The sequence below is a fragment of the Neoarius graeffei genome, chromosome 6, assembly GCF_027579695.1.
Source record: "Neoarius graeffei isolate fNeoGra1 chromosome 6, fNeoGra1.pri, whole genome shotgun sequence".
Taxonomy (NCBI): Eukaryota; Metazoa; Chordata; class Actinopteri; order Siluriformes; family Ariidae; genus Neoarius; species Neoarius graeffei.
This window is the reverse complement of record NC_083574.1, coordinates 28410421-28430384: the sequence shown is the minus strand read 5'-3', so window position 1 is coordinate 28430384 and position 19964 is coordinate 28410421. Positions and strand designations below refer to the sequence as shown.

The 19964-nt window shown below is 42.7% G+C and overlaps 1 protein-coding gene across 2 annotated transcripts in view; it reads left to right on the top strand.

Annotated features, from left to right (window-relative positions):
- Positions 1 to 19964, top strand: part of nectin1b (nectin cell adhesion molecule 1b) — a 648475-nt gene that overhangs the window by 416163 nt on the left and 212348 nt on the right. For both annotated transcript variants that reach the window (XM_060923542.1, XM_060923543.1), the window contains exon 6: positions 13444 to 13591. In XM_060923542.1, the coding sequence (XP_060779525.1) occupies positions 13444 to 13591 (148 nt within the window). The remainder of the gene's footprint in view (positions 1 to 13443; positions 13592 to 19964) is intronic.

The window sequence follows — 19964 nt, the reverse complement described above, 5'->3', positions numbered from 1 at the left end:
CTCGCAGGGTGGTTTCCAGGTCCTGGTTGAGCCTCTCCGTCTGGCCATTGGACTGGGGGTGGAACCCAGAGGAGAGGCTGGCAGTGGCCCCAATGCTCTTGCAGAAGCTGTGCCATACTCGGGAGGAGAACTGGGGTCCCTGGTCAGAGATGATGTCCTGAGGGAGACCAAAAACTCGGAAGACATGAGTGAACAACAATTTAGCAGTGTCAAGGGCAGAGGGGAGTTTGCACAGTGGAATAAAGCGGCAGGCCTTGGAGAATCTGTCCATTATGACCAATATGACAGTGTTACCTTGAGACTCAGGGAGACCCGTGATGAAGTCGACCACCACGTGGGACCAGGGATGCCGGGGAATAGGCAGAGGATGCAGGAGACCCTGGGGACGCTGTCACGGGTTCTTGGTTCTGGTGCAGACCTCACAGGACAGGACGAATGACCTCACTTCCTTCTCGATGTTAGGCCACCAGAAGCGTCTTTTCAGGAAGTCCAGGGTCCTCCGAGCTCCTGGGTGGGTGGTGAGAGGGGAAGAGTGACCCCACTGGAGAACCTTGGCCCGGGCTTGACGAGGGACGTACAGGAGGCCCGGTGGCCCCATCCCAGGATCAGGGTCCCGGCGTTGAGCTTGTCGAACGGTCTCCTCAATACCCCAGCAGACAGGAGCCACAATCCGGGATATAGGGATGATAGGCCCAACTTCACTCTCCCTGTTGTTGGGCGAGAACAGCCTGGAGAGTGCGTCCGGTTTGGTGTTCTTAGAGCCTGGGCGGTATGATAGGGTGAAGCTGAAATGGCTGAAAAACAAAGCCCACCTAGCCTGTCATGGGTTCAGCCTCTTGGCTTGCTGGAGGTACTCCAGGTTCTTATGGTCCGTCCACACCAGGAATGGATGTTGCGCTCCCTCCAGCCAGTGCCTCCACTCCTCAAGGGCTCGTTTGACTGCTAGCAGTTCCTGATCCCCCACATCATAGCGGGACTCTGCAGGGCTCAGGCGGTGGGAGAAGTAAGCGCAGGGGTGCAGCTTCCCTTCCGAGCGTTGAGAGAGCACTGCGCCGACACCACTGTCCAAGGCGTCCACCTCCACGATGAATGGTTGGGAGGTGTCCGGGAGGACCAGAATGGGTGCTGTGCAAAAGCGGTGTTTTAGGTCATTAAATGCCTCTTCCACCTGAGGGGACCAGACAAAGGAGCCACCAGTCCTTTAGGTGAGGCCCGACATAGGTGCAGCTATGGAACTGAAGTTCCTGATGAACTTGCGGTAGAAGTTAGCGAATCCTAAGAACCGCTGAACCTCCTTAACAGACTTGGGAGTAGGCCAGTCCCGGACGGCCAGGGTCTTGGCTGGGTCCATTTGGAGTTGCCCCGTTCATACGATAAATCCCAGGAAGGAGACCTCGGGGACATGAAACTCGCATTTCTGGGCTTTAGCAAACAGATTATTCTGCAAGAGTCTCTGGAGGACTTGGCGGACATGGTGGTGGTGTTCCTGTAAGGTCTTGGAGAATATAAGAATGTCGTCAAGGTAAACGAAAACATATAGATTAATCATATCCCTCAAGATGTCATTGATAAGGGCCTGAAAAACAGCTGGTGCATTGGTGAGTCCGAAGGGCATCACCTGGTACTCATAGTGCCCTGACGGGGTGTTAAAGGCGGTCTTCCACTCGTCTCCCTGTCGGATACAGATGAGGTGGTATGCGTTCCGTAAGTCCAACTTGGTGAAGATGGTGGCGCCTTGGAGCAGGTTGAATGCTGTGGACATTAGCGGAAGGGGATAGCGGTTGCGCACGGTGATCTTGTTCAGGCCCCTATAATCAATACATGGCCGGAGCCCCCCATCCTTCTTGCCGACAAAGAAGAAGCCGGCACCAGCGGGTGAGGTGGAGGGTCGAATGAACCCAGAGGTCAAGGCTTCCTTGACGTACTCCTCCATGGGCTTGTGTTCTGGCTGAGAGAGGGAGAACAGACGGCCCCGAGGAGGAGTAGTCCCAGGGAGCAAGTCGATGGCACAGTCGTAGGTGCGGTGCGGAGGAAGAACGGCGGCCCTGCTCTTGCTGAAGACCTCCTTGAGATCCCAGTACTTTGTGGGAACTTGAGATAACTTGGTGAGATCAGGGGGCTCGGCAGGAGACACAGGAGAGCTAGAGAGCAGACAAGAGGCATGGCATGCAGGGCCCCATTCCACAACCTGGCTTGTAACCCAGTCTATACGAGGGTTGTGGCGGGTAAGCCAAGGAAGACCTAGAATAACTGGGAACTCAGGTGAAGGAATCAGGTGCAGGGATATTTCTTCCTTGTGACCTTGAGACTGGAGGAAGACTGGAGAAGTAACTTGGGTGACTCTTCCATCACCTAACGCTTGGCCATCGAGGGCAGACACAGACAGTGGGACTTCAAGAGGCGCAGTCGGGACATTGATGCTTTGGGCGAAGTGGATATCCATAAAGTTTCCAGCCGCCCCTGAGTCTAACAAGGCTTGACAAGAGTGGACGGACTCACCCCAGGAGATGGAGACCGGGATGTAGATTCCTTGGCCAGGGAGTCCGGGAGAGAGGGTAGGCTCCGTCACAACCCTCCCTCGGCTGGATGGGGTGGTCCTTTTCCCGAGAGTTCGGGACATGATGCTCGGAAGTGACCAGGCTTGCCACAGTAGATGCAGCACTTGTCCCTCCTTCTGCGCTCCCTCTCAGATGCGGAGAGGTGAGTATGACCCACTTGCATGGGTTCTGGACAGTCACTGGAGGAGGTAGACAGGCTCCAGGTAGAGGCAGGGAGGCCGGGGAGGCTCAGGACTTGGCGGCATTCTCTCATCCTGTTGTCAAGACGAGTAGAATGTGAGATCAGAGTTTGGAGGTCACTTGGGCATCCGATAGAAGCCAGACCGTCTTTGATGGGGTCAGACAGACCATGGTGGAAGGCTGACACCAGGGCAATCTCGTTCCATCCACTTACTGCTGCGAGCATCCGGAACGAGATGGCATAGTCTGCGACGCTTCCCCCTTGCCGGATGGACATGAGCTTTCTGGCTGCGTCTTTACTGATGTCTGCTTGATCGAAGACACACAGCATCTCCTCAGTAAACAGCTGGAAATCAGAGCACTCAGGTCCCTGTCTTTGCCAGATAGCAGTAGCCCAGGCTCGCGCCTTACCAGCTAACAAGGTTATCACAAAGGCAATCTTGCGGCGATCCGTAGTGTAGGTGGTAGGCTGAAGCTCAAAGGTGACACTGGGTAAGGAACTCTCGACACTCACTGTGCTTGCCATCATACCTCTGTGGTGCAGGAAGGCTGGGTTCGCGAGGTGAAGAAGGCAGCATGGCAGGAGGCACTGGAGCAGGAGCGGATGGTGGAGCAGGAGCAGAATCAGGCGGAGGAGATGGGGGCAGAGAAGTCAGCTGTGCCAGGGTTCTCCCAATCTGCTGAAGCAGTACCTCGTGGCGAGCAAGAGTCTCATGTTGGCTTGCGAGAGTCCGTCTATGAGTGTCCATGGTGGATCCGAGGCGTGTTAACGCAGCCATCATTCCCTGAAGGTTGGCCGGGTAGACAGATGAAGAAGCCTCTGCTGAGTCGGTCATGACGGAGTCTTTCTGTTAGGGTTTTGCTGGGATTCGAACCTGGTTCGCTGGAGTGATAATCCAGCAAACCCCCACTAGGCCACCAGGGGGATGACTCAAATGCAGAGGCGTGAGGCGGAAGTAGAAAAGGTATCAAAAGGTTTATTTACAATATTTACACTATTTACAATCCAAGGCAAAAACAAAAGTATAATCCAAACGCTCAGAAGATAACCAGGAAAAAAAAACAAAAGTTCAAAGAAACAAAGAGCCAAAAAACCAGAAAAGAAGAGGCAAAAATACAAACGCTCAGAGGATCCAAAATGGTAAACACAAAGTCCAAAAAAGTCCAAAAGAAAGCAAAGTACAAAAACCACAAAGACACGGGCGAGGAAATCGGAACAGAGGTTACTGGAGCTAAACATAACAGCACAAAGACTCCGTGACAAGAGGACTGAACTCAGGGGTATAAATACACAAACTAATTAAGGACAGGGCGGGGCAGGAAACAGGCAATAAGACAAAAACAAAACACAGAACACAGTGGTGACCTCTAGAGGCCCAAAACAAACATGGCCAGAAAAGGAAATAACAGTGGCCTCTAGAGGCCAAAACAGTCCCAGTCCTAACAAAAAGAAGATACTCATTTCCAGACTATCTCATGATGTACAGTGTAAAAGGCAGCTGTGAGTTGACGTGAATGTACGTTTAATACAGTAGTGTGGTGAGGTGCATATATTATTACTCAGGCATATTTTGAATGAGATGAGATAATGATCCGAGAACTTCAGACTGTGGAAGTGTGACTGACTGTATTTTCTACGTTTAACCCAAATGTTAGTATTAGACTGAGGGTGTGACCACCATTATGGGTCGGTCCTATGACATTCTGATTAACCCCTACTGAATCTAAAATGGACGCAAACGTTGTTTTCAAAGGGTCTTCTGGGTTATTGATGTGAAGAAGCTTTGATATACAATCCCTATTCCAAAAAAGTTGGGACAAAGTACAAATTGTAAATAAAAACGGAATGCAATAATTTACAAATTTCAAAAACTGATATTGTATTCACAATAGAACATAGACAACATATCAAATGTCGAAAGTGAGAAATTTTGAAATTTCATGCCAAATATTGGCTCATTTGAAATTTCATGACAGCAACACATCTCAAAAAAGTTGGGACGGGGCAATAAGAGGCTGGAAAAGTTAAAGGTACAAAAAAGGAAAAGCTGGAGGACCAAATTGCAACTCATTAGGTCAACTGGCAATAGGTCATTAACATGACAGGGTATAAAAAGAGCATCTTGGAGTGGCAGCGGCTCTCAGAAGTAAAGACAGGAAGAGGATCACCAATCCCCCTAATTCTGCGCTGACAAATAGTGGAGCAATATCAGAAAGGAGTTCGACACTGTAAAATTGCTAAGAGTTTGAACATATCATCATTTACAGTGCATAATATCATCAAAAGATTCAGAGAATCTGGAAGAATCTCTGTGCGTAAGGGTCAAGGCTGGAAAACCATACTGGGTGCCCGTGATCTTCGGGCCCTTAGACGTCACTGCATCACATACAGGCATGCTTCTGTATTGGAAATCAAAAAATGGGCTCAGGAATATTTCCAGAGAACGTTATCTGTGAACACAATTCACCGTGCCATCCGCCGTTGCCAGCTAAAACTCTATAGTTCAAAGAAGAAGCCGTATTTAAACATGATCCAGAAGCGCAGACATCTTCTCTGGGCCAAGGCTCATTTAAAATGGACTGTGGCAAAGTGGAAAACTGTTCTGTGGTCAGATGAATCAAAATTTTAAGTTCTTTATGGAAATCAGGGACGCCGTGTCATTCGGACTAAAGAGGAGAAGGACGACCCAAGTTGTTATCAGCACTCAGTTCAGAAGCCTGCACCTCTGATGGTATGGGGTTGCATTAGTGCGTGTGGCATGGGCAGCTTACACATCTGGAAAGACACCATCAATGCTGAAAGGTATATCCAGGTTCTAGAGCAGCATGTGCTCCCATCCAGGCGACGTCTCTTTCAGGGAAGACTTTGCATTTTCCAACATGACGATGCCAAACCACATACAGCATCAATTACAGCATCATGGCTGTGTAGAAGAAGGGTCTGGGTACTGAACTGGCCAGCCTGCAGTCCAGATCTTTCACCCATAGAAAACATTTGGCGCATCATAAATTGGAAGATATGACAAAGACCTAAGACAGTTGAGCAACTAGAATCCTACATTAGACAAGAATGGGTTAACATTCCTATCCCTAAACTTGAGCAGCTTGTCTCCTCAGTCCCCAGACGTTTACAGACTGTTGTAAAGAGAAAAGGGGATGTCTCACAGTGGTAAACATGGCCTTGTCCCAACTTTTTTGAGATGTGTTGTTGTCATGAAATTTAAAATCACCTAATTTTTCTCTTTAAATAATACATTTTCTCAGTTTAAACATTTGATATGTCATCTATGTTCTATTCTGAATAAAATGTAGAATTTTGAAACTTCCACATCATTGCATTCCGTTTTTATTTACAATTTGTACTTTGTCCCAACTTTTTTGGAATCGGGGTTGTATATAAAATATAGCTAATCTATAAATTATATATATATATATATATATATATATATATATATATATAAAAGGTGTGTGTATATATATATATATATATATATATATATATATATATATATATATATTGTAGGTGTAATTAATGATTTTGTGTATTTAGGATTGGATAAGTGATCAATCTTTAATAATTACATGAAATCAGTCTCATTAAATTTGAAGGTTACTAGTTAAAATGAATCAATCCTATTGAATCGTTTACTTTGACTTATTTGAATTGAATCATACCATAGAATCAGTCTCATTTGAATCGTTTGAAGTGAATCACTCAGTGAATCGAGTCAGTGAATCGAGTCAGTGAATCAGTTAGTGAATCAGTGAATCAGTTAGTGAATCATTCCATTAATCCTGGTACTTAACAATAAATTACCAAACAGCTAAAATGGTATCTTCCAAATTATTATTGATCACTTACCATATTACAAATTATCTACACCTTTCCTTGAATTCTTTGCGATTGGGCCACTTCAAAGTATCGAAACAGCAGATGAATACACACAGCTTTGATAAATGAATTTATTATACAAAGATCAAAAATGGATAATCAGTTGGAATATATATAGTGAGGTGTGTGTATATGAATGTGTGTGTGTGGGTGTGTGTGTGAAAGAGAGGGAGAGAGAGAGACACAGGAATTTTGTTATCTGCAATCTTGGTATGTGTGTGTGCGTGGGGGAAGGCCCTATGGCCTAGCTAAAGTGTGTTGTTATCTGCAATCTTGGTATGTGTGTGAATCCTCATGATTTAGTGAGCACATGTTTTCTAAGTAACAAAGGAATTCCACACTCGTAACATTATCAAACTCACTGAAATCTTAATAAGGTCAAAATGTATGTTAAGAATGAAATTGAGGATTTTAGTAAGGAATAAGAGAGAGAGAGAGAGAGAGAGAGAGACATGCACAAACTTATGGATTAACCAATTTTAAATCAACAAACAAATGATAGAGAACCAAAATTCAGTGTATACACTTCATTTAACTTCATATAACTTCACATTAAGTGAATAACTAATTCCTAAGACTTAAACTTCTGTTTGCCCAATGCCTTTCTTACTGCAAAAAGTCTCGCCTTTTGCAGGAAGCACAGTCTTACTGGAGAAGTGGCTCTTAGGAGAGGTTGTGTGGAAGTGCTTCTTTGGAAGAGAGAGAGAGAGAGGTTGCTCTGAAGTTTTCTTTGAAGATCTTCGTAGCTCGTGAGAAGAAAGTTCTGATCAGACAGGGTTAGGACGGTTCAGCCGCTCCCAACACCAATAAACTGCCTTTTGGTTGTAGTCTAGTACGTACTGGAAAAATAATTGAAAAAAAAACGGTTTATAACTCACTTGAGTTAAAGCGCGCATGTTTCCGGAGTCTACCGTGATCAAGAGTAGACCAGAAGAGGAAAACGCGCTGAAATGTGGTTTCGGACGGTCCGAGGGCGAGTGTCTCTTTTTAGGTCCGTTCCGCTCGGGATCATTAGAGACAAAGGAAAATGGAGTTTCCAAGTCTCTTATGTGAAACCTGAAGAATGTGATGTACGTGATCCCGCCCAGGCGTGACGTAGTCAACGCGGAAGTTGGCTGGGAGTTGTAGTTCTTAGATACAAGATGGCACATGATACGTAATATATATATATATATATATATATATATATATATACACTTGTTTATAGTGGATAATGTAGAGTTCAGTAATGATGTTATTGTCACTCCTGCTAAAGTCCATGAAGCAATGATCAAGACAATAAGGCCTGTGGTCTGGATAATATTACAGCTGAACATATTAAATTTGCCAGTAAGAAATTATGTCCTTTGGTGGCTATGTGCTACACGGGTCTTTTAGTTCATGGAGTCTTACCTGATTCCATGCTTTCTGTTGTGTTAGTAGGGGAGAGCGGGGTAAGATGAGCCACTTTTTACATTTTTCATCATAACTACATGTTAAAGCCATTTTTGCTTCCAGTCTACACACCATACCAAATTTCAAAGTGTACTGTTACTATCTGAGCAAAAAATAATTGATAAGCTCTTATGGTTAGAGTGATATTACCTCTTGAAAAAAAATGTCAAGTGGCTCAACTTACCCCATGCACGGGGTAAGATGAGCCACTGTGTGGGGTAAATTGAGCCAACACAAAACATGTTAGGTTAACAAAGTAAACAGCTTTTATTATTAGAAATGCAATCAGTGAATCAAGTCAAGTCAATCAAGTGGGGGATAGGGCCGTTGCATAGAGAAGGGGAGATGAAGAGAGAGGTGATAGAACGAGATGGGATAGGGAGGGATAGATAGATGGATAGAGAGAGAGAGATATGCATAGATAGATAGAAAGAGGGATGGTTAGAGAGGGAATGAGAGATATACTATATTATAGAAATTACTAAAACAGTAGAACAGTGCCAAAAAATCTTATTTCTTTCAGTAGGTTAAAACATTGCTAAAACATGCAGCAATCATTCCATCAATCATTTCATCATTATTCAATGTTCCAAGCGTTCAAATTGCAAGGGAACACCATTTGCCTCTCCCTCCGTGCTGTCCCCCCAACAGTAAAGGGGTGGGGCAATTTTTTCACAATATCCTGTCTTGACAGGACAGCCTTATCTTTCTCTTTGAAGACAAAGGTCGGCTTTCTTGCAGAGCCATGGCATGACCGGCTTCTTTTGACAAATCTTGCCTCTATTTCGAAGACATCCAATTTGATTATCTGGCCAATGAAGAAATGCACTTTCTTCTTCCCCGTGAATTTTGCCACAACATAATCCCCCACATCTAACAACTGGTCTTCCTCATCTGATGTCATATATATTATATATATATATATATATATGTTGTCATATATGACCAGTAAATGTGAAAACTTAAGTGTCATCCATATTGGGTAAGCTCAGCCACCAATGGGGTAAGTTGAGCCAGTGGCTCAACTTGCCCCACATCTAATGGCTCGTCTTACCCCGTGGCCACCATTTTGTAGAAAAATGCTAATAAAGGGGATTAGGCTAATCAAAATTATTTTTATTAGCATTCATATCATAGCTTAGAAAGCCACTAACTTAACCCTAATGTGTCTAAATATTATTCTACTTTTGTCTTCTCTAAATCATCTTCACTGTGGACAAACATGGAATTGACTTAGAAAGCACAAAAACACATTTTTATAAATATCTCCCTCACCTAGTTTGACATGTGGTGCTCCTCTCCACAAGTGTAAGTAAATGGTCCCGCCCCCCCTTTGAATGTGGTCACATGATCACATTTGTTTACTGTTTCTTAGAAACAGGGGGTGGCTCATCTTACCCTCTGGCTCATCTTACCCCGCTCTCCCCTACCAGTAATTAAAGATAAAGTGGGGAAGCTAAACAGCTCAGATAATTATAGGCCAATAGTCCTAGCCAGTGTCATGTCTAAAGTGCTGGAGACAGTGCTATTGTGTAGACTTGAAAGGTATGTCTTGACTACGGACAACCAATTTGGTTTTAAGCAAAAGCTTGGTACTGACTTGTGTATCTATGCTTTAAAGGACATTTTAGATAGATATAATAGACAAAATACTACAATGTTCATGTGTTTCATAGATGCTTCTAAGGCGTTTGATTGCTTGAATCATGAGAAATTATTTTTAAAATTGTCCAAGAGTGGGGTCCCTGGTTTTTTAATTAGAATACTGGTCTATTGGTACTCACATCAGACAATGAGGGTGAAATGGGGGAATGTGACCTCTGCTCCCTTCCTTGTCACCAATGGTGTTCGACAGGGCGGGATTTTATCTCCTTTTCTTTTTAATGTGTATATGAATGACTTGTCAATGTCTCTAAATATGTGTGGAACTGGTTGTAGGGCTTTTGACTTAATAATCAATCACATCATGTATGCAGATGACTTGGTCATTCTTAGTCCCTGTACTGCTGGGTTGCAACAGTTACTAAGAATATGTTCACAGTATGGTGAAGAGTTTGACATAAAATATAACGCTAGTAAGAGTAAGATCATGATTATAAGGAGCAGAGAAGATAAACGATCACCCTTCCCTGTCTTCTATTTGGCTGGCACTGCACTCAGTGAGTGCAGTGAGATTAAATATCTGGGCCACATTATTGCTAATGACCTGACAGATGATAGAGATATCTATAGGCAACGTCAGAAATTGTATGTGCAAGCGAACATGCTGTGCCGTAAATTTAGCATGTGCTCTGTGTCGGTCAAGATCTCACTCTTTAAAGCGTACTGTACACCATTGTATACTGCACACCTGTGTTGCCACTACAAACAAGCCAGCATTAGGAAACTCATGGTGGCTTACAATGACAGCATGAGGCTGCTGCTGAGAATTCCAAGAAGGTCTAGTGCAAGTCAAATGTTTGTTAGTGCTGGGGTACCTACTTGTGCAGCTGTGTTGCGTAATCTGATGTATAGATTTATGTGCAGGGCATCTGAGTCACGAAACAACTTAATTGCTGTTTTGGCTAGCCCTGGACGTAGCTCTGTGAGACTGTTCTCTAGCTTGTGGAATCACTGGCGAACATGCCTGTATGTGGGACAATGATTAATGAGAGCTATGCAACATGGTTTTTTTTCTTTCTTTTTTTTTCTTTTTGTCTGTCTGTTTTATTTTTTACTGTGTTATGTTTTTATTGTGGCGGCACGGTGGTGTAGTGGTTAGCGCTGTCGCCTCACAGCAAGAAGGTTCGGGGCCGGCGAGGGCCTTTCTGTGTGGAGTTTGCATGTTCTCCCCGTGTCTGCGTGGGTTTCCTCCGGGTGCTCTGGTTTCCCCCACAGTCCAAAGACATGCAGGTTAGGTTAACTGGTGACTCTAAATTGACCGTAGGTGTGAATGTGAGTGTGAATGGTTGTCTGTGTTTATGTGTCAGCCCTGTGATGACCTGGCGACTTGTCCAGGGTGTACCCCGCCTTTTGCCCATAGTCAACTGGGATAGGCTCCAGCTTGCCTGCGACCCTGTAGAAGGATAAAGCGGCTAGAGATAATGAGATGAGATGTTTTTATTGTGATATGGATCCCCCTGGGTCTGGAATAAAGAATTGAATTGAAAATTGAATATATATATATATATATATATATATATATATATATATATATATATATATATATATATATATATGAGCTAATCGGCTTTCATGGCCTGAATCCCTTTTCCATTGATGTTGGAATATTGTTGGCACAGCATCAGATTTGAGTCAAACATGACCTGTGTAACCCAAGAGTTCAGCCTGTAGAATCCTTTCAAAGCAATCGGGCTCAAAGTGGTCCTCGCAAACAACAGAATTTCTACTAAAGGAGAATGGTTCTAAAGTGTGACTTGTTCCCAAGTTGTATACCCACTGTTGAACAAGTCATGTACATTGCTCAGTTGTCGGCAATGGAACACAGAAAAAATGCTTTCCCTTATTATCCCATTTGTTGTTTTTATGTCCATAGGCTTTGCACTCTGTCATTTCTCAACAATGTTTGGTACATCTGGCTACATTCCGGTGTCAGGAGTCATGTGCCAATCAAGATACATGAAACCTATCAATGATACTACATCATGCTGACCTTTGACTCCACCCACAAAATGGCAATATGGCTGCTGAGTGGAACTTAAGTGAGCAGCAATACAAAATAATTTTAAAGTGCTGCTTTATGCTACACAGTGTGACAGTGTAGTGCAGTCAAAATGCATTTATGCAAAATTTCATTTTTCTAGCCTTTTTTTTTCTGCAGACACTCTTTAAGATCCCAGATGAGGAAGTTTTTTTTTTAAACTGATAGAATTTAAAGTGAATTTTAACATTCTGTCTATGATCTATCTTGCTCTATGCCACACTTTAACCCCCAGCATCTGTGATGGTATGAATGTGTTAATGCCCATAGCATGCATAAATTGCACATCTATGAAGGCACCAATTGATGCTGCAAAGTACATGCAGGTTTTAGAGCAATATATGCTGCCATTCAGACAATTTCTTTTTCAGGGACATCCCTGCTTATTCCAGCAAGCCAAGGCCAAGCCATATTCTGCACATGTTCCAACACCATGGCTTTGTAATAAGAGTGCAGGTGCTAAACTGGCCTGCCTGCCTCCCATTGACAATGTGTGGTGCATTATAGATCGCAAAATACATCAAAAGATACCATGGACTGTTGAGCAACTGAAGATGAATAGAAACTGAAGAACTGAAGACGAATCAGAAAGTGTTTCATGTTCAGAATTTCATCAATTAGTGTCCTCATTTCCCAAATGCTTGCTGAGTGTTGTTAAAAGAAAAAGGTGATGTAACACAGTGGTAAACATGTGCCTGTCCCAACTTTTTTGGAATGTGTTGCAGGCATCAAATTCAGAATGAGTGTATATTGACAAAAACAATGTTTATCAGTTTGAACATTAAATATCTTGTCTCTGTATTGTATTCAGTTGAAAATAGGTTGAAAAAGATTTGCAAATCATTGCATTCTGTTATTTCCGTTTTACACAGCATCCCCAGTGTTTTGGAATCAGGGTTATAGAATCTCAATGTCTAGTACTACCTGGGAGAGAATGGGCTCCCTTCTGAGTCAGGTTCCTCTCAAGGTTTCTTCCTCTCTCAAAAGATTTCCTTTGCTACTGTCACTTCTGTTTCACTCATTAGAGATCTAGATCTATATACAGGTTTCTGTAAAGCTGCTTTATTGCAATGCATATTGCAAAAAACAATTAATTATAAACATTACAAAGCAAAGGTCTAATTGTCACAACAGAACTTCAACATAAGTTGAAATTTAGGCAGACATTTTCTTGATGAATAGATACTAGTGGTTACCATGATGATGATAATCAGAAATGACTGGTAATACATGCTTTTTGAGGCTGATTGATTAATTGGTTGGAGAGCTTAGCCAAAGTACATGCTGATGAGTCAAACATCTGTGCCACTTATGGAAGTCTACAAGGAACAGAGTGGTCTGCGAAATTCAACTTCTGTGAAACCAGTGATTGTTTATATTATTTTTGTCTCATTATTTTTATGCAAATTCTATAGCCTGCAATACAGCTATTAAATCAACATATGTATTGCTCTATAAGTTGTGTGTATTGTAAATGTATCTGTTGTATATGTTTGTGAAATTAGCTAATTAGAAATAGCCATGTATAATGCAATATAGTGATACTCTTCCCACCATGGCAGATATGTTGTCACAAGAATATGTAGTTTATTTATTGTCATCTATATAGTTTCTGTTACAGAAACTGGTTTGAAAAATATTCACCCTTCCCATGCCCTCTCTCCCCCCTCCCCCCACAGAAAAGCCACTGGCTCAGGGGCCACCTGGAGGTGTTCTTGGCATTCTGGGAGTAGTGGTCGTGTTTGGCTTGATTGTAGGTGTAATGGTCACCATCTGCATGATGTACAAGCATGGACAGAAAACCTGCACTGAGACTGACAATGACATGTAAGTATGGATGAACTACTGTGAAATAACTTAAGAGTGAAAGTGGCTAAAAAGTTAGATAACTGAACTAAAATACTGAGAACCTCACTATGAATAGCACCCCAGTTACAACAAGAAACCTGCTGATAGAACAAAAGTGCAAAGTAGAAAGGAGGTAGTGAATATGGATCCATTGAAATTAGTGGAATTCAAGATCTAACAGTACAACTAAATACAGTATAAGGTGCGAATACCAAGCCAACCCCCCATAAATAAATAAATAAATAAATAAATAAATTCCTTTATACTGACCGATATTATCCATACATGTTCGATTATTCATTTGTTCATATTTGTATAGTTTCTGTGTACAGATTGTTTATTAAAATAAATGTCCCTGGGTGCTGCCAGGGATCTGACACTCTTCAAGGTTCAAATATCATGCTCTGAGTACAGGTTACATTAGAGAATCTGAAATTGTGACATAACTGACTCACCCCATGACTTACTGAGACGGAGATCTAGTAGATAGATCACTTTTAAAGGACCCATGGCATGGTGGTTTGTTGATGCTTTAAACGGGCTCATGGAGGTTTCCGGATGTTATATCCGCAGCCTTTCTCGAAATGAACCCTTGGCACGTAGATATAGCCTCCTGGGAGAAAGCCCCATTTCAGCGCTTTTCCCAGTGCGTCGTTTTGCTAATGAGAAGCAGGAGGCGGGGAAGGGTAGAGGGTGGGGGTGGGTCTTATCATTAATATTCATGACATGTAAACGCGTTACCTGTGATTGGCTAACAGCACTGTGACGCTACCTCCAGTGGGTCAGAACAAGCGGATGTGGGTGTCCTACTATGGCGAGAGAGAAGGAACAAACTGCGAAGGGAAAAATACCGCACGCTGACGTCATTAAGGTGCGACGCGAGGAAATAAAATAAATTCAACAAATGTTTGGGTTTTTACTGAACAAACAAACAAATAAAATGAACGAGTGACTTAAAAAAAAGAATGTGGGTGTCTTTGTAAAAACTGTTTTGATTGGCTATTATAACAGAGCATGCTGCATGCTTTTTGGTTTTGTAGCGCAGAGTACCTGGCTAACTGCAGGAAGCGGTTAGCTGCACAGCTAATGTAGCCATTGCAAGGCTAACGTGGCACCGATTTTAAAACACGGCAAAACGACTTAACAGTTATACACTTACTTGTTCGCTGTTTGTGGCTGATGTGGCAGGGATGCTTGGTACGGACCCAGGCTTCAGTGACAGTTGATGTGCAAAACCTGCCCTGTACTGTCCCAAGTTGTGGAAACATTCCTCAGGAAAATGCTTCCGACAAACATGCACCGTCTTAGGTAGACTCGACGGCGTATTATTGAAGTAAATAAAATTAAGCCACTGCGTCTTCAGGGGCTCTCCCGTCGGCAGTAAAAACAGACTCTTTTCTGTGTTGTCACATCCATGTACAGCGCAATTTCCATGTTTCGCTCGCTTAGGTGATGCCATGTTGTGTCCTCTATGGTCTCCTCACTACAACTGGGCGGGGCAATCCATACAGTGGGTGGGAATCCAGGGGCGTGGGGATCATCTCCCTTGCTGACGTAGTAAAGGGAAGAGTTTATCAACGCGCCGTTTTGACGCGCCATTCTCAAATGTTGGGCATAGTTTGGTTTACACATTATGAAATTTCTAGCCACTGGGGTGACTTAAGAAGGTCCGAGGAACTCATTTTAACGTTAAAAAACCTCAGAAAGTGAAAATTTCATGCCATGGGACCTTTAAATTGTTGTAAACAACCCGAAAGATGCCTGAGTGTCAAGTGTGCATGCACACACACACACACACACAGATCAGTGAGGAGCTGCTCTACCAGCACCTGTGGATTTTATTTTTATTTTTTAAAGAATTAGGAGCCTTTATTTGATGGCTCTGTGTTACTAGGGTATGTCACACACAGATATCCGGTTTCAGTGCAAATGGCTACACCCAGGTAAGCTTATTTTTAACAATATCATAACCATTTATTCATTTTAAAAGTTATAAAGTTTTATTTTGAATTTAAACATGTGGGGGTGAGGAGGCACATCAGGGCACTTGCTGTGATCAGCAAACGGAATTTATTTTTTGGGTTTTGTTTGGCTTTAAAAATTATTTAAGGTTAGTCCATGTGCAGAAGTAGCAGTGTTCATATAAATAAGTATGTACAAAGTGTGCAGTGGTGCAAGTTTATCTGAGTGCAAACTGCCAACACAGTGTGGAGGTTGGAAAATGGGGCATGAGGAGTATTGTATGATGATTTCTGAGGGAATGAAGCTATTCCTTAGTCTGATGGGACAGCAGCTCCTATAGCACTTCCTGGATGGAAGAGGAAAGAACAGTCTATGGTTGGGATATGATATGTACTTGATGATGCTTTTTACCCTTCATCAAGACCTGTGATATCTGTGATGGAAGGTAGCTGTGCATAAATAATGTGTTGTACACCAGTAATAGAGATCTTGCACGTGACGTCACATCCGCTCCAGATTGTAAGCAGTTGCCATTTTGTCGGTCAAACGCCATATTTCCGCTGTCTTTCCAACACTGACTTTGTTTTTTTTTAATCTTCAAATATTACCGTGCCACAATGCCGGAGAGTTGTATGGCATATAAATGCCACAACAGGAGAGGTCAGAAATCAGGAAGAAAGTTTCATAGGCTGCCACGGGACCCTGACAGGCGTGCAAAGTGGATTGCTGCTATCGGCCGGGCCGATGCAAACAACAAGAACAAGGCATGGGAACCGACTGGAAAGAACGATCACTGGTGCCTGTGCAGTGACCATTTCATCTCAGGTTCGCCATGTATTTATTTCAGTATATCCATGTGGTTATTTGCAACATAAGTTTATGACTTGCTCTAATAAAAAATTCCGGGAAGTGGGAACCTGAGAAAAGGCTTGGGGCGGGGGGGTGGATTGGGTCTTTAGTGGTGTGACAATCAATGTAAAAGCAAAAGAAATTAAACTGGACAAATACGTTTTTATTTCATAAAGCAGGTATACCATATATACACAGTAATAGTGATAGACTACTGATACTTGATCTAATTGATAATATAAAATATTCAACCATAATCGGCTGGTCTGTGCTATACTAGATACCACTGATATATCTAGTATCAGCACTAGTACTCAATACTTAAGTGACTTACCCGTCCAATGAGGATTGCTATTTTCTTGTTTACAAGACGCCACATCTGAGGGGGACTGACAAATCCTGAATTTCTGTAAAGATAACTGTCCAGAGATTTATAAGCATACAGTGCTTCACCACTGAACAGCGAGGGAAAGTTTATGACGTAATTATACAGGTCTGGGTATTCCACCTCTGGCAGTTCCATATCCACTGACACGGTCGTGAAAACTACGTCCAGTAAGCCATAAGGGTCACTAATCCGTAGGTCGTTTATTTTAGACATGTATCTAATTATCTGTTCATTAGAAAAATGAGCCGTGTAGTCCGTCGGTTGAAATTTATCCATTTTGTACACGAGTGCAGCAGTATTCAGCGGTGTTTTTTACCGACAAAATGGTGGCTGTGTACTTTCCAGTCACGTGACTGCAAGATCTCTATATGTTGAGTCGGGCCCTCTGGTCAGAGACTGAGCAGCTGCAGTACCATACTGAGATGTAATTTGTCAGTATGGTCTTGATGGTACAGCAATAGAAGCTCATTAGCATCTGAATAGATAGGCAAACTTTCCTCAGTCGCTTCAAGAAGTAAAGGCCCTGTCCACACGGCAACGGATTCAGGTGACTCCGATACAATTGCTTATCGTTTAGGCCTGGCGTCCACACGGCACCGGCGTTTTGGGTGCCCAAAACGCAATCTTTTTGAGAACGGGTTCCAGAGTGGAAAGATCTGGCAACGTTGCCGTTGTGAAGTCGTCTGGATGAGTAGAACGGATTTGTTTACGATGACGTCACAACCACATGACTGTGAGTGCTTCACGCCGGGTAGAAATGTAACGAATATCACCAGGAAAAAGCCTTACAGAGCACTAGTGAGAGTGAAACATGAGCTTGGATATTATTATTATTATTATGTTCAGTGTTAGTTCACTGTAGTAATGCAAGAAGTAGAATAGTGACAGTAATAGTGAAGCAAAAACATGCAATTGTACAAACACTGCAGCTCTACAGCAAAATATTCATTTATGAAATGGTCTGATTCTTAACACCAGTAGTGCCAATGATCTTCTCATTGCGATGCGAGTTGTCAACAAATCCTATAACTTGGTTCATGAAACACGCTTACAAAATATTTTCACTGTGAATATTTGTGTAATGGTGCAATCTCGCCAGCAAAAATAGGGGGAAAAAGGAGCGATCTCACCTCTTCAGATGTTGATTTAAGTCCGACAATACATTCCTTAAAAAGGGCGTAGAGGAGCAAATTAATCCAATTTATTCCGGACCATTAAAGACGCTGCCTTCCGCGTAGAATCATACGTCATCCTCGCCGCCATATTGGAGAGGTCAAAGCGGAGAATAAAGATTAGCTGTGTTTAACTGTACCAACAGGTTTACCGTCCAAACGAGATCATATGGGATTACCTTTCACAGGTGAGAAACAGCAAATTAATCCATCAACGTGTATCATTCAATTTATTCCGGACCATTAAAGACGCCGCCTTCTGCGTAGAATCATGTGTCATCCTCGCCACCATTTTGGAGAGGTCAAAGCGGAGAATAAAGATTAGCTGCGTTTAACTTTACCAACAGGTTTGCTGTCCAAACGAGATCACATGGGATTACCTTTCACAGGTGAGACTGGAAAAAATACTTTTCATTTTATTTGGTCATTATAATGTAATTTTACAAACAGATTTTCCTGACTTTGTGGCTAATATGAAGTCTCGCACATAATAGTTTATGCGCATGCGTCCTTACTTCTTCTATTGTTCTGGTGTCTCCGAAGGGACTGTCTTACAGCGCCCCTAGAGGTGTGGCATGTGTATTGCATCGTTTTCAGCAAGCGTTGCGTTGCCATATGGACCTGATATTTTACTGATTGTTGCCCATTTGGACGCGATATATTTTTAAATAACATCTCGTTGCCGTTGTCGTGTGGATGTAGCCAAAGATTCTGACATGACTTCTTGACCAGGGTGGAGGTGTTGATGGCCCAGGTGAGGTCCTGGGAGATGTGGACACCCAGGAACTTAAAGCTGGCCACATGGTCTACCTTAGGAACAATTATGTAGATAGAGGTATGTATGGCTCTTTGTAATATGCAAATATGGAATCGTTTGTGGTTTATGCTTGGTCTATTGGATGACGATGTTTATTGAAATATCAGTGATCTTGCAATATTGACCTTTGTAGTTGTTTCTGTTCAGTAATGTCATAGCCCCCAGCTTGCCTGCGACCCTATAGAACAGGATAAAGTGGCTAGAGATAATGAGATGAGAATGAGAATACTAGACACAATCAAAGGCTGAAATATTGCCTTTAATTAAACAATTTAAATTTGATTTTTTTTTGCCATGGCTCTGGATTGTGCAATTTTGCCTATTACATCATGTATTAACTGGACTAATATAATCTGCAAGGTTTCCTGAGTTGTGTTCCAATCCCAAAAAAGTTGTGATAATGTGTAAATTAAAATGGAATGTGATTTTCAACTCAAGATCACGCAGTCTTTCACAGAGTGGTGAACCCCTCCCTAGCTTTACTTTTGAGAGACTCAGTCTCTCTGGGATGCTGTTTTTATACCCAGTGATGTTACCAACCTCTTGCCAATGAACCTAATTAGTTTTTAAAGTTGCTGACTGCAAAGTTGAATTCTGGGCAAAATGTTCTATTTCTGTTGCTGTTGGAGTTTTGAGATGCTTCACTGCTGCACTATGTGTAAATATTTTGCCAAAATAAAATGTGTCCCGCATTTTACGATTCCAGAGATTGCGTAAGCAAGTGAGCAACAATATCACGTGACCACTGTGGGGCATGGTTGACCTATTTTTAAGCAAAACAAGTTGGTATGGGCAAACATGGCAGAGTCCACTCTCCCCCCAGATAAAAAACAGTGGAAAAGAAAAGGAAAACCTGCCTAGTAAGTGCAACTGCATGATAGAGCAAGGCTAGATGACATTTTTTTTTTCTGGACAGATAACTAAATCATTATTGCTAGTGCTTAGCTATCTTAGCCTTAGAATGCATGGGCTTGACTCCAGAGTAGCGAGTGTGAAGTTATAGGGGCCTTTCACGTGATGTCATCGTAACTGCAGGTTTGTTTATCCAATCAAGCTTTGTGTTGGACAATGACTGGCACAAGCATATGTGAGTGATTGTAAGCCCAATTCAGTAAACGTCTACAGATAAACTTGTAGAAATTACCTGTCGTGCTTTAGGGTGTA